Raw genomic sequence first — 14,597 nt, forward strand, 5'->3', positions numbered from 1 at the left:
CGGAGGCAAGCGGAGAAAAAGAGAAAAGTGGGGGAAGCGCACGTGGACATTGCAAAGGCATCGTCGGTGGGGACATCTCAGCTGAAGGATATCACCGGCACCTTGGCAAGGAACTTTGCAGAACAAAACATTGTACGACAGATCTTACAAACCGAGATACCAGTCAAGATAAGTGACCTTCTCACAATGCCCCAGTTACGGACGACCATTCTGAATCATACACCATTTTCGAAAGCACCGGAGGACACAGGAAGGGATAGTAGGGAAGTGATGACAACAGACCCAATGCTGCTGGCACTCACATCTGGACGGCATCTGGCGGTCGTCGAGATGGGGATTTTGGGAAATGTTTTGACAGAGACAATTGTCGACGGAGGGTCCGGCGTGAATGTCTTACCGGAGGATACCTGGAAGAAGTTGGGGAAGCCGACGCTGTGGCCACTTGCATTTCAGTTGCTCACGGCGGACCAACATGGAATCAAACCGTTGGGAATTCTGAAAGCGCAACCGGTAACAATTGGTATGCAACCATGTTTATTGGATTTTGTGGTCATTCCATTAAAAAGAAAAGCCTATGATGCTATTCTGGGACGGGATTGGTTGGTGCAAGCAAAAGTAACACATGATTGGAAACGCAATACCCTATCAATGGAGGGCGGAGGCAAAAGATTCACAATTGATCTGCACACGCAAATGGTTGGTGACGAGGCAGCATTGTCAGATTTTGACAGTGAAGGCGAGAGTGATGACGAAGGAAAGAGGAGACTGGAACCAGATGAAGGAGTATTGAGACTTGACGGAGGATCGAATGACGACGACCTGGACTCGGTAAATTGCCTTTACCACTGGCAGATACAAGACTACGAACACTTTCCGAGTTGCAATATGCTAAGGGTCGACGAAGATGAGAAAAAGGAGGAAAATGAATGTCCGGAGGAATGTAGGGAAGCGGAAGAAGGAAAAGCTGCCATGGCTAAAGCTGAGGGGAAGAACATACAGTTTGAACACAAAAAAAGAAAGATCCCACTGTCCAGTACATGGTGAATAGACCGCGCGGAAAGAAAAGGTTACACTGCAGCATAAAATTAGTGGAAGGGCACCGACAACAAGGAAATAATCCAGTTGCGCGACGACCGCAGGCACAGTGGGCGACGGGGGTGGCACAGAACAAACGTAAGGCGTACAACGGTCAGAATGAAATCAAAGTGGAAAAGTTTAAGGGCAGATGGGTTGGACCATATCAGATTCGGAAGGTCGGCGACAATGGAGCGATCAGAGTATCAACTTTGGACGAGCAGAAGATACCTCCGGCAGTCAACAGATCCAAATTCAAAATATATGGTGCCAGGAAGACTCCGTCGCTGTCACAGGATGGCCAGCTGACTCCGTCGCCGTTGCAGAATGGCGATGCTTGGAGGCAAAATGGAGGTACCTCTGTTAGTTGATTTCTTTTGAAAAAAAAAAAAAAAAAAATTGAGTAAAAAAAAAAAAAAAAGGGCCGTGGACAGAAAGGCCCGCGGGCTAAAAAGCCCCGCGGGCAATTGCTGTCCGCACCGCGGACAGAAAGTCCCGCGGGCAACTGCTGTTCGCGGGCAGAGAAAGCCCGGCGGGCAGGGAACCGGAGGTCCCCGCGGACAGTCTGTCCATGGGTTATTAATAGCCCCGCGGGCTTAACATTTTATAACTCCTCTCCTCGCCCAGTTAGCCGCGGGTAGAAAAAGAAAGACCGCGGGTGAAGACGGAAAGGCCGCGGGGAGAACAGAAAGACCACGGGTGAAGATAGAAAGGCCACGGGCGACGACAGGAAGGCCGCGGGTGAGGATAGAAAGGTCGTGGATAGGACGCGGCGCCAGTCAGAGTTTCTCCTCCGCGCTGCAAGGGAAAAGACTTCCGCGGGGAAACAGAGACATAAAGAAGAGTTCTTGTTCTACCAGAAGGAGAAGAATTTCTGTGTGCAGAGGGATTTGTGGTGGATTGTAGAGGAAGCAGTTACAAAACATAATAAATTAAAAAAAAAAAAAAAAAACGACAGAATCAAGTTGTTCAGAATGAGTGACAAATGATGCCAAAGGGAAGGGGACGCATCTGTGGTTGCCAAAAAGAGTGCAGAATCGACAGATAATGACAGAAACAGTGTGTTCCGTGCATTTTTGTGTGGGCGCTGCCCCTCGACCCCGCCGGGGGCGTTGCCCCTTGGACCCCTAGTCGTGGCGAATATCAGTCGTGGGAGTCTGACCAGTTCAAAAGAGTTGAAGTTGCTGCAGGCATGGATTGTTTGTGTACCAGAGGCAGTGGGAGCAGGTGTTGGCTGTGAGGCTGTCTTGGTGGATGCGTAGAGAGCTCGGGAGGAGCTGATCGTCCAGTTGGAGGTAGTGCAACAACACTTGGCTCAGGGTACCGAAGAATTGAAAACAGAGAAAGCAGCACAAGTGGCTATCAAGGTCAGCTTGAGGAGACAGTATTGTGTTAGCAGAGGCTACAGATGTAACGGGATGAATGTGAAAGTGATGTGGCAGAAGCAGATTTCTCTTGTTGTAGTCTCTTTGTTAATGTATTTTGTTTGTTAATTTGTCTCAAATATTTTATCGGTCGTCAAGAGACGACTTTTCTTTTTGGGGGGGACGGTGTTAGCCGACTGGACGGTCTGGCGGTGTTTCTGTATCCTGTAGCCGACGGTTCGGCGGTGTTTTTGTACTCTGTAGCCGACGGTCCGGCGGTGTTTCTGTACTTTGTAGCCGACGGTCCGACGGTGTTTCTGTACTCTGTAGTCGACGGTTCGGCGGTGTTTCTGTACTGTGTAGTCGACGGTCCGGCGGTGTTTTCTGTAGCTGACAGTCCGGCGGTGTTTCTGTACCCTATAGCCGACGGTCCGGCGGTGTTTCTGTATTCTGTAGCCGACAGTCCGGCGGTGTTTCTGTATGCTGTAGCCGACGTCGTCGGTAAATAGTTTGTAGCGGATAGAATAATTGTGGCCGACGAACTCCTTTGAGAAGGTTCGGCGGTAGTATTTATATCCCGTCTGGGATCATTGTAAAGCATTAATGATTCATCTACTATTGCGAATATAATTCTGCTGTTTGTGTCCATTGTCTGTATGCGTTCATTTTCTTTACCTGTACGGTAAACAGGCTTGTCCAAATAATCCTACAAGTAACTTCCTTAGCCAGACTGCTTCTCGAGAGGCCATTGCTACTGCAATGTATTCGGCTTCTGTGGAACTTTGAGCTACTGAAGACTACTTTCTGCATATTCAAGATATTATCGCTGATCCTAAACTGAAACAGCATCCTGAAGTACTTTTTCTGTATTTAACACTTCCAACCCAATTTGAATCAGTGAATCCATGTAAGTTTAAGGCGACTTTCTTGTATTAGAATCCAAAATTAAGAGTGCCTTGTAAGTATCTCATAATGTGTTTAACCGCAACTAGGTGAATCTCTTTTGGTTCACACATAAACTAACTTAAGGCATTAATTGCATAGTAAATATCCGGTCTTGTATTTACTAAGTACATAAGGGACCCAATCATCTATCTATAGAGAGTAGAATCTATGGAAGGTGATTCTGCTGTTGCCTCCTTAAGTTTATGTAGATTAGTCTCCATTGGAGAAGACATAGGTTTGCAATTCCACATTCCAAATCTCTTTAAAATGTCTGATGTATACTTCCCTTGATTAAGTATGATTCTGTCAGAATTCTGCTGTACTTCCAGTCTTGGGAAGTAATGGAGGAGTCCCAAATCTTTCATCTAGAATTCTCTAGTTAGATCTTTCTTGCACTGATCTATGAGATGATCATCACTTGTTATTAGTAAATCATCAACATACAGTATCAAAATTACCATATCATTTTTATCTCTTTTATAATATAAATTGGGATTAGCTTCATTTTTGGAGAATCCTAAGCCTGTGAGATACTAATCAATTCTTTCATACTAGGCCCTGGGAGCCTGTTTAAGCCCATAGAGAGCTTTCTTGAGCTTGCAAACAAAAGCGTTAAGATCATGAGTTTCAAATCCTTTAGGTTGCTCCAGATATACTTCTTTTGAAATTTTTCCATTTAGGAATGCTATTTTTACATCCATTTGATGTACCTTACATCCCTTTGACATGACAATTGCTAAGATTGCTCTTACGGAGGTATATCTGGCAATGGGAGCAAAGGTTTCTTCATAATCAATCCCTTCTTTTTGAGAAAATCCTTTGGCTACAATCTGGCTTTATACTTCTTAATGTTGTCGTCAGCATCATGCTTTATTTTAAATATCCATTTGGAAGAAACAAAAGATTTTCCTTTAGGTCTTGGAACAATTTCCCAAACATCATTTTTCATAACAGATTGGTATTCTTCTAGCTTCTTTCCAAGCAGTATGTTTAATAGCATCAGAAGGATTAGTTGGTTCTGATTTGAATAAATTACTCATGTTTGCTATATAATTAGAGAATCTTTTAGGTCTTTTACTTTCTCTGACTGTTTCGGAAGGTGCAGCGAAGTCTTGAGCTGCTTTGACTGTTTTAATGGCCCAAAGTGGTCTTTTATTTGAATTTTCTTAAAGGTTCATATTTTGAATTTCATCTTCGATTTCTTTGAAGTTCTTCCTCTGGGACCCAGATTCACTATTTCTTTCAGAACTAGATAATGGAGAAGGTTCATTAGAACTTATGGCTCTTTTGAATGGAAGATCTTCTTCAAAGATTACATCCCTACTAAGTTCAATAATTTTCTGTCCAGGTATGAAAATCCTATATGCCTTTGATGTTTCACTATACCTGACAAAAATACCTTTCTTCCCAGAGGGTTTTAACTTGGTTCTCTTTTCTTTTGGAACATGGATATATATAGGGCATCCAAAAATCCTAAGATGACTTATATTGGGCTTAACCTTAGTAAATACTTATTCAGAAGTTTTATCTCTAAGGTAGGAGTGAGGGCTTATGTTTTGAATATATACAATAGTACAAGAGTCTTCTGCCCAAAAATAATATTCCAGATTTTGATAAAAAATCATGGCTATAGCAGCTTTTATAATTGTCTTATTCTTTCTTTTCGCTACCCCTTTTTGTTTTGGATTATAAGGAACAATGTACTCCCTCTTAATCCCTGATTCTTTACAAAACCTTTTAAAGAAGTCAGAGGTAAATTCTCCTCCGTTATCAATTCTAAGGGTTTTGATTTTATGCCCTGAAAAGTTTTCAGTTAATGTTTAAATTCTTTAAATCTCTGAAGGATTTCTTCTGATTCTTTACATTTTAAGAAGTAAATCCATGTTTTTCTAGAGAAGTCATCTATGAACAAGATATAATACCAGAATCTCCAAGAGAAGGAACAAACATAGGTCCACATAAATCTAAATGAATTAATTCTAGTACATTATTTGTTTTTCTAGTCTTATCGTGAAAAGGACTTCTGGTGTTCTTAACCAGAGCACACCTTTTGCATATACTTGAGTGTTCTTTATTTAATTTAGGTAACCTAGTAACCATCTTTTCCATAGTTGATAAAGTTTTAAAATTTAAATACCCTAATCTTCTGTGTCATATTTCATTTGTGTCTTCACCTTCATGAATTAAGGCTTGAATAGGTCGACTAGATTTTGTATTCAATTCATACAAATATCGTTTTCTTTGACCAATCAACTTCGCTTTCTTGATTGAAGAGTTCTTTGCCCAAGTTATTACTTTACCGTCCACAAATGCAACATTATGCCCATCATCTTCAAGTGCTGTAATTGAGATTAGATTTCTTTTAATTCTTGGTACGTAGAGTACACCTTTGAGAAGAAGAGTATTTCCTGATTTTAGTTTCAAGGTGCAATTTCCAATTCCTTTAATGGGGTGTGCTGAATTATCATTAATGGTAACTTCATCGTTAACTTTTTTTGATAAAGAGTCTAGTGTTTCTTTGTATCCTGTTATATGTCTATAAGACCCACTATCAATTACCCATACTTTATTTGAAATTTTATTTGATATTAAGGAGTACAAAACACGGTTCTCAGGATCATAGGTATCTTCTTCCCTAATAACATTTGTACAGTTTGTTTGTTGTTTGGAATTTTTCGGACAATTAGATTTGTAGTGTCCAAATTTTTCACATTTGAAACACTTTATTTTAGATAGATCTTTCTTGGGTTTTCCATTCTTTTGATTTCCCTTTTTCTTCTTGAAATGCTTCTTCTTGCCCTTATAGGAGTTTGTATTAAGAACATGAAGTTCTTCATCTTCTGTTTTCGGTTTCCCTCCTTTCTTTAGTTTTCTGGATTCCTCTTGAAGACAATTGTTCTTAAGTCTGTTAAAGTCCGGAAGATTATCTTTGGCACTTATTCCTCGTGCAAATGTCTCCCATGAATCTGGCAATCCATCTATAGCCATAAGTGTTAATTCTGTGTCACTAATAGTGGTTCCTATACTTGATAGTTCATCTCTAATGCTGGCAACTCTTAGGAAGTAAGAATTTATCGATTCTCCTTTCTTTATTTGAATGTGATTTAGTTGCCTTTTTAGTGCGAGAACCCTAGTTGCATATGCATTTCATAATACATTCATCATATCAAAGACAGTTTGATGTTTTGTTAGCATAGGTACGATATCATTTTTTACTCCATCTAAAATGATTTGAATGACTTTCCTATTTCCTTTGCTCCAGATAGATTTGTGAGGTTCTGATGCAGGAGCATCCTGGGTTGCCTTGTTATCTTGCTCATTTTGTTCACCTAGCAATTCCTTCATGTGCCTTGCAGTCCTTCATGTGCCTAGCAGTTCCTTCATGTGCCTAACAGTCCTTCATGTGCCGAGTTACCCAGTGTATGCCGAGTTACTCAGTGTATGCCGAGTGTTTCTTCATGTGTCGAGTTACTCAGTGTATGTCGAGTGTTTCTTCATGTGCCGAGTTACCCAGTGCATGCTGAGTGTTTCTTCATGTGCCAAGTTACTCAGTGCATGCCGAGTGTTTCTTCATGTGCCAAGCTACCCAGTGTATGCTGAGTGTCAGTAGTTGGACGTGATTTTGCGAGCCGACTTGCAGGATTTATTTCATTCGCGACATTTATGTGAAGATCTTTTCTTGGGATGAGTCCAGACCATTGTTGGGTCGGCCTTCTTCTTATGTAATGATTCTAGAATGATCTGTAAGCCGTTTTGGCAAGTATAAATAGAATGTTCAGGCTTAGAATTAAAAAAAAGTTTTTTTGAGGGAGAGCAGATTAGAGAGCAGAACTGAAAGTGCGAATTTGCAGTTGGATCTTTGAATGTGAATGTATTTGTAATTGGCCATAACCCAAAAGGCCTCATAGCTGGGCATGTATGAATATATTCTTGATGAATCAATAAAAGTAATTCACTCTTCTTCCTCCTTTGGTTGTTGTTCTTTGTGTTCGTTTTCGTTGTGTTAACTCTTGCAGTGTGGTTTGGATAGCTGGGTGAGCCTTTGGCCCTAGTTATATGTTACCTTGCTTGTGTCAGGTTCAACTGGAGGTTGTTTGGATGCTCCATCAACAAATTGTTTTACATCATTCTCTTCAAGAATCATCATGATTCTGAATTTCTGGGCTTCAAAGTGTTCTTTCCCATCAAACCTGTCCTTAGGTTTAATTGTGTATGCCATTGAAAATAGAAGATAGTTGCTAGATATATATGGAGTTTAATAATTGAATTTTGCACAGCCTAGGTTCGACTACCAGAGCTCTGATACCATGTAAATATTCTGCAAATCCTTTGAATCAGACTTCTATTTCCTTCCTTGATTGCTGACAATGGTCTTCTACTAATCTGAATATTGATGAAGTTGACACTTATATTTCTGATCAGAGAATTATATATTTCTGCAATAGATCAGTATGATATTGCTATATTTCTGATCAGAGAATTATATATTTCTGCAATAGATCAGTATGATATTGCTTGAGGAAATAACCTTGAATGTGAAATGTTTGAAGAACACTGAACTTCTCTAATGCCGATACAAGAAGGAATAGTCGACTTTGATCTGATATTAAAAGAGAATATCTCTGCACTATAAATTGCTGGATAATGATGCTTGGAGGAGCAGATTGAATTATGTTTGTGTGTCCTTCAAAACTGCATCACTATCCCTCTAAATATCTAGACTAGGAGATGTGACCCTTAAAGAGCACATCTCTTCCCTAAGTTGGCTTGTATGGCTCCTCCTAAAACCGGCGATATGCAAACTAATCCATCATTAGTTAGTGACTAACACATTGTGTTAGATTCACTTGTTTAATACTAAATAATTCTGGAAAGTCACCGCCTAGAAGAGAGAAGTAGGAATACATACATAAGGCCATACGTAGATACTTAGACTTAGAAGAGCAAGTGCGGCCTGCACTGTCAGACCTGGAGATTATTAGGTTATTAAACTTAACAAAAATGACTTCCCTTCACCTCCTTTTAGAGGCACAACAAAACTCTCTACAAGAATAAGATTTGTCCATTGAAGTTTCTAGAAAAAAACACTTATTTAATAAAGTGATATTATAATTTTAAATTTAGTTTTTACTGAAGTCAATAATTATATTAATTAAAATAGAGTTATCCTTAAGATTTGCATTATTGGGAATTGAAATAGGCTAATGGAAATAACTAATTTATTTAGTTCCCTTATAACTTCCCACCTTAGTTCGTGGGAATGGAAATAGGCTAGTGGACTTGGCTGGGATGATCACTCAGAGAAAGTGGATATTACATGTCTTTTGTTTTCAACTGAAAACTGATGGACTAAAATGTAACTAATTTTTGTTGTAAGTGAAGTCATCTATGCAATTTTACAGTTCAATAATCTTTATGTTTGATGGGAATTCTATCGCCTTGTCTGGATTTCTTTTCAATGTTGCAAGTAATGTACATGTTTCCTTTAAGAAACTTTGGAAAATGTTGATGTGTATATATGTGGTGCACATACGACTTATGTAGGTTGTATTTGTTATATGCTACCTGTGCCAATCATGTTTTTTTGTAGAACACTAACATAAACCTTACAATTTTCAGTTTTTACTTTGTTGAGATAGTCCAATTCAAATGTCTTTGTGCCTAAAATTTAACTGTGTATTAGTGTTTAGGATGGTCATAGATGAGGTAATTGGACAACTCCTTGTTTTGTTGCAGTCTAAAATTTGAATCGTTTCTGTTGTTGATAAAGCTATTTTTTGTGGTCAAAACACTTGCTTGGTATAGTATAGTAATAACCCATTTATAGTGGAGGTGAAACATGAAAATATCTTTCATTACAATACAACCTATTAGACTATATGTTTTATTCCCCAATTCAGATCGTTGCTACTGATGTCTGAGCTTATATTATAATTGCACAAAATATTTTGGGCATGAAGATAGGGCTCAGTAGTTTCTAGTTCTGGTCATCTATATCTGTTCGATCTCTTTATTACTGTGATTAATTTGAGGAAACTACTATATTAATTTGCTCGGCTCATGACACTTGCGTTAATGCTAGTTGACAATGTTATTTATTTTGTTGATATATAATCACCACATGAGCATGATTTGATGTTTTTCTTTTTAATGTGATCAGTCATTGGAGTAAAATCAAACTCATCATCTGATGAGATTATTGAAGCATATGAAAGGCTTACCTCAGAATGGTAAGTTTTAGCTTGACCAATATGCTTTTTAGTAAAATGAACATATATAATGTGTTATGTATGACATTTCTTTTAAGTCTTAAAAATGTTAGTTGAGATTCCATTCGTATTGATAAGGTTGAATTAGTTGAGCTTTTAATTTGCTTGATAAAGGGATTGATGATCAATTGTTTGTAATGGTGAATTAGTAGATATTTAAAAATTCTCAAATCTGAACTCGATCCTGGAATTTTGTGAAGTCTAAGGGAGCAGCTATTCTCATTTACTAGTCAAGATTCAAAACCAATGAAACTTGAAAAACTCTCTAATACTCTTAAATTAATTGATTTCTTTAGGAAGAATAAATGTTAAACAATCTTTTAAGTGTTACAGATTGTTTTGAAGCATTTCACACAATAGGCTGAGTGCATTGGGAATTATGTAATGTCCCTTGTTGAAACTTTACTTAATTTAACCTAATATTTTGAATTAGGGTTTGGACCGTAATGTTCCATGATAGCATTAGTCATTAATCTTATTATATTTAAGTTATTTGTACAAATTATTATCATCCAGACCTACCTTATTACTGCTTCAATTTAATGAGGGTGGTAAGGGGGTCGTTGATCCCCACCCTATCTTGTGACAAAGCTCCATTGTTGGGTTTTATACAAGCCCCTCCTTGGTAACATGACATCTTCCCATCTATAATTCAATACTGATAGGATTTGGATAAATATAAGTTTATCAATTCATTATGAATAATTTATTTTATATAGATGAATATATCTAGTTCTCATTTTATGATCCTTTCTCTATATGTAAGACCATATATGGATCCCTCAGTCATAATAGAGTTTAGATGTATTATTCAGCAGTCAGAGTTACTGCTTGATTTCTTTCCAACAATACTTATGCTTTATTCTCTTCTTTTTATTTGGTGAATTGATGGTATATGATAGTATCTTCTTTCTTATTTTCTTTCTATTCCCCCTTGTGGATTTATGGTTCTGATTCTTATATTACTCACACTGAACGGTTGGCATCTATTGTTAATGATGAGGCGCCTCTTTTCCTGATTAATAATCACGCATTATCAATTTTTTACTATCACTATTATGATTATCTACCTTCTTCAATATGTTATGCTTGTCAATATTTCGTGCTAGGTAAGGAGTTGACTAATACATGATTATGTTGTTGATCCAACGATAATCTTTATTCTTAATGGTCTTCGACTATTCGTTGATTATTACTGATTGATCTTAGCTTGGATAGACCACCACTTATAGCTTGCTACTTAGCAACCTTTGACATCTCTTCTTCCTGTCATGGACCTTGGGAGAAGAACCGTGCAACATTGGCTATTCTTGCAGAATTATGCAAGCCGTGCTCAAATAAAAGAATACCAGACTACGCCTCACCTTATTTACGCTTATGTGAAAGCTAAAAACACAGATCTAGGAACTCCCACTGTAATGTCCCCTTTTTAGTAGCTTGTTGCAGTTGGCTAGGTTAGTTCACCGTCGCGACCCTTGTGAGCTGGCAGTAGGATTTGAGGGTCTCAATTATGTGGTTATAGGCTCTCCAATAGCCTATGGTGTGTTTTGGATCCATTTGAGGGACTTACTATTTATAGTTAGTCAAATTGTTTGTTTCGATGAGCTCAATTGAGTTAGAGGAGTTGGGTGATGCTCTCGGTTTTTATTTTGGGCTTCGGGTTTGGGCTCCAAGAATCTTGGAGGGAGCGTCTATTTATAAGTCATCCCGTTAGGTTCATTCATTGTTTTTCATCAGTAGGATCACTTTGGTGTTGTGAGATTTCAAATCTGATGCTTCTTCAGTTGTTTTCACATGCCAGGTGAATTATTATCATTATTCATCTAAATACATTGAGGTTGCTATTGTTGTTGGTGTTGTTTGTTGGTCACTTGAGAATCATAGCTCATTGGAACCAGGACAAAAAGTTTTAAATTGTGGGAACAAGAAACAGTGGCCTTGCATGTCAGAATTTGAAGTTATGGTGGAAAATGTCATTTTCTAGAGCCAAAAGCGATTAATAAATTATATTAATGACACTTTAATATATTATAATGTTGTGTAGAGTAAGCTTCTTAAGTGGAGTTCTTTTGGGAAATCGATGCCATTTGGAGATATATTTTGAGGACATTTGATGAGAAAAACATCTAATTATTTGATTATCTTATTTTGCTCTTGTTGTCTTTGTGACATTTTTGAGTATGAAGTTTGTGCCCTTGTTGAAGTATAAGCTTTTGGGATCTATAGCTGAAGTATTTTAGATTTAATTCCGAGAATCCATAGTTGAGGTATTGTGGACTTTTTGAGTTTTATTATCGTCTCCTCTTTCTATATTAACTATGGTTGAGGAGCATTTATACAATCGAATATTATAATCTTTGTTGCTGGACGAGGGTTTAGTTTGCAGATTGGAGTTTGTTTTGGGCAACATTTGTAAGAGTAGACTATGAATGGCAGATTGAAATCGGACTAGGTGGTTTTCAGTTTGACTTTGCAATTACATTCTATGACAAAGACCAAGTTCTTAATTTGTAAAATTCAATTTATATTACATAGTTTGAAAGTAAACAGGCAGGCTTCAAATTCTTGATTTATAATCAGCCAACAATTAAATTCCCTTTTCATTATATTGCTATATGGTTTGTTGATGAATGAATTCAGAGATTGGTGTGAATCATTTCAGAATTGTTTATTGGCATTTGGTATTTATTTATGCAAAACTTATAAGTTCAAAATTAAGTAAATTTGTGATCAGTTTGCTGGACATCTTGATATTGTGTTTGAAAATTTAAGACATCATAGATTCAGTGGTAATTGAGCTGCTTGCCAAGTGTTTGACAAAATGTCAAACCATCAAAATGTGAAAGAAATTGATACTTGATTTAGCTATAACCAGACAAGGTTATCACAGTGGTATCAGAGCGTTAAATCTGCCATCCTGTGGGGGAAGAAAATATTTTTATTTCAGATCTGTTGTTGTCATTGGAGTGATCAACACTCTTGTTATTTCCAACTATGGATAGATACATGAGGCCTAGTAGTTCTAGGAGCTAGAGGAGTAGTGAGGAAGATAGCAGAAAATTAAATGCCTTGAGAGAGAGTATGGAGAAACTTAAACTTCATCAATAGAGGTTGGTGGAGAGCTTGTTGAATCCTGAGACAGTTGAGAGAGCCATGAGATATATGGTTTCCGCCTTTAGAAGGTTGGCGGGAAGGAGGCGTGAGTTTTTCCCGACAGGTGTCATGATGTAGATGGACCCCTATTTAATACGACACCTACTAGTCTTATCCACAGTGTTGATGATGGACTTATTTCACAGGGACATGTGGTTGTGTCAGTAGCAGAGGATAGCAGCATTGAACTTCAACAGGTTGAGGCTCCTAGAGCTGTTGCTGCAGTTAGTGTAGAGACAGTTGATGCAGTTGTTACTACTGATACTTCACACTCTCTTCAGGAGGAGATTATTATTGGAGATTGTATGTGAGTTGTCATAGTGTTGCTCCAGTGCAGGAGGTAGCTGCTTCCTTAGGTGGAACCAATGCATGTATGGAGTCACCCAACTTTGATGTTGGTGATTTGGGTGATACAATGGAGTCAGTAGATGTGGTTTCATACTCTAACATTATTGATTCACAAGTTGACGTTGAGTCATGTGTGCAGAGTCAGGTGTCAGCAGTTGAGGCTTTATTAGGAGATGTGGATGCAGTTAGTATGGACACATTTGATGATACATTTGATGATGCTATGAGTTGTACCGGGTATGATATACCTTGCCAGGTATAAGTTGATGACTCCGAGGAGGTTTTGGTTGGGTCCCAGGATCCGTGTTTATAGCATCTATCCTTTGAGGTGGAAGTTGAGACATGTTAGGATATTGATATTGTGAGGGCTTCCATTTCTTTAGATGAGGAGTTGATTGAGGTACATAGTAGTTGTATCTTAGATGCAGAGTTGTGCAAGGTCGATAGCAAACATGCAGTGAGTGATCTTGTGGTGGGCAGTTTTGATTCGGTTTCCTATCATAGTGTAGTTAGTGAGACAGAGATCTTGCATAGGAGGCAGGGGTTATAGAGGCATCATGTGACTTGTCAGCTGAAGGTGAGTGATAGTGACATTTCTTCAGCTCTTGAGAATTATGATGTTATTCGTTAGATGCTAGCTACATCTGGTTGGGGTTCTCCTATGTTACATGAGCACGGTGATAGTAGTCTTTCCCTAGTAGAGGTTCATACGCTTCGAGAGGTTGTTAGGATCTTGAAGGATAGTTACTCTTAGTTAGTTGCTGGCAGGGATTACCTTCTGGAGTGGTGTAGCACCTGTTATGAGACGTTGTTAAGGAAAGAGGAGGTAGCTGAGCTTATAGTTACTCTCAGTTAGTTGTTGACAGGGATTACCTTCTGGAGTGGGGTAGCACCTATTATGAGATGTTGTTAGGGAAAGAGGAGGTAGCTGAGCTTACCCAAGAGCTTGAAGTGATTGTGGACTCTCTTTAGTATACTCAGTTGGCTCTTCAAGAGTTATAGTCATAGTTGGATGAGGTTATCGTGGAGTTAGAGTGGGTACAGTCGACACCAGCCCCAGACCCCATTCAATTACATATTGTGGTTGGTGGTGAGTTTGCTTCCACGGTTGGGGATGAGGGACGTGATGATGTGACCGACACATCCGTCTAGTATATGGGTGTAGTAGTTACAGAGGAGGTGAGAGCATCAGGGGAGACAAGCTCTCATGGTGATTTGCTTCCTTCTACCGGAAGCAGATCTATTTCTTCATTTCATATAGTTGGTACCATTGGACAGATGGTAGTGCCGCATTTTCAGTAGGATCAGTTGTGGGTCGCAGGGGAGCAGGTTGATGCTTCCACATATAATTTCTCCTGCACAGTCTTTCATGGAGTATCTTTCGGAGAGTTAAGATGTGCAGGAGGATTCGTACGAAGTGTTTGAGGTTACTCTCATCTGATGC

At 38.7% G+C, this 14,597-nt stretch overlaps 1 protein-coding gene across 1 annotated transcript in view; it reads left to right on the forward strand.

Annotated features, from left to right (window-relative positions):
• LOC149537110 (DNAJ heat shock N-terminal domain-containing protein) overlaps nt 1–14,597 on the forward strand; it is a 322,115-nt gene that overhangs the window by 44,223 nt on the left and 263,295 nt on the right. Inside the window, exon 2 of the mRNA XM_089807127.1 lies at nt 9,544–9,613. Within this exon, the coding sequence (XP_089663253.1) occupies nt 9,544–9,613 (70 nt within the window). The remainder of the gene's footprint in view (nt 1–9,543; nt 9,614–14,597) is intronic.

This window comes from Cupressus sempervirens, chromosome 10, assembly GCF_028749045.1.
Source record: "Cupressus sempervirens isolate cs-2001-9-10 chromosome 10, ASM2874904v1, whole genome shotgun sequence".
NCBI lineage: Eukaryota > Viridiplantae > Streptophyta > Pinopsida > Cupressales > Cupressaceae > Cupressus > Cupressus sempervirens.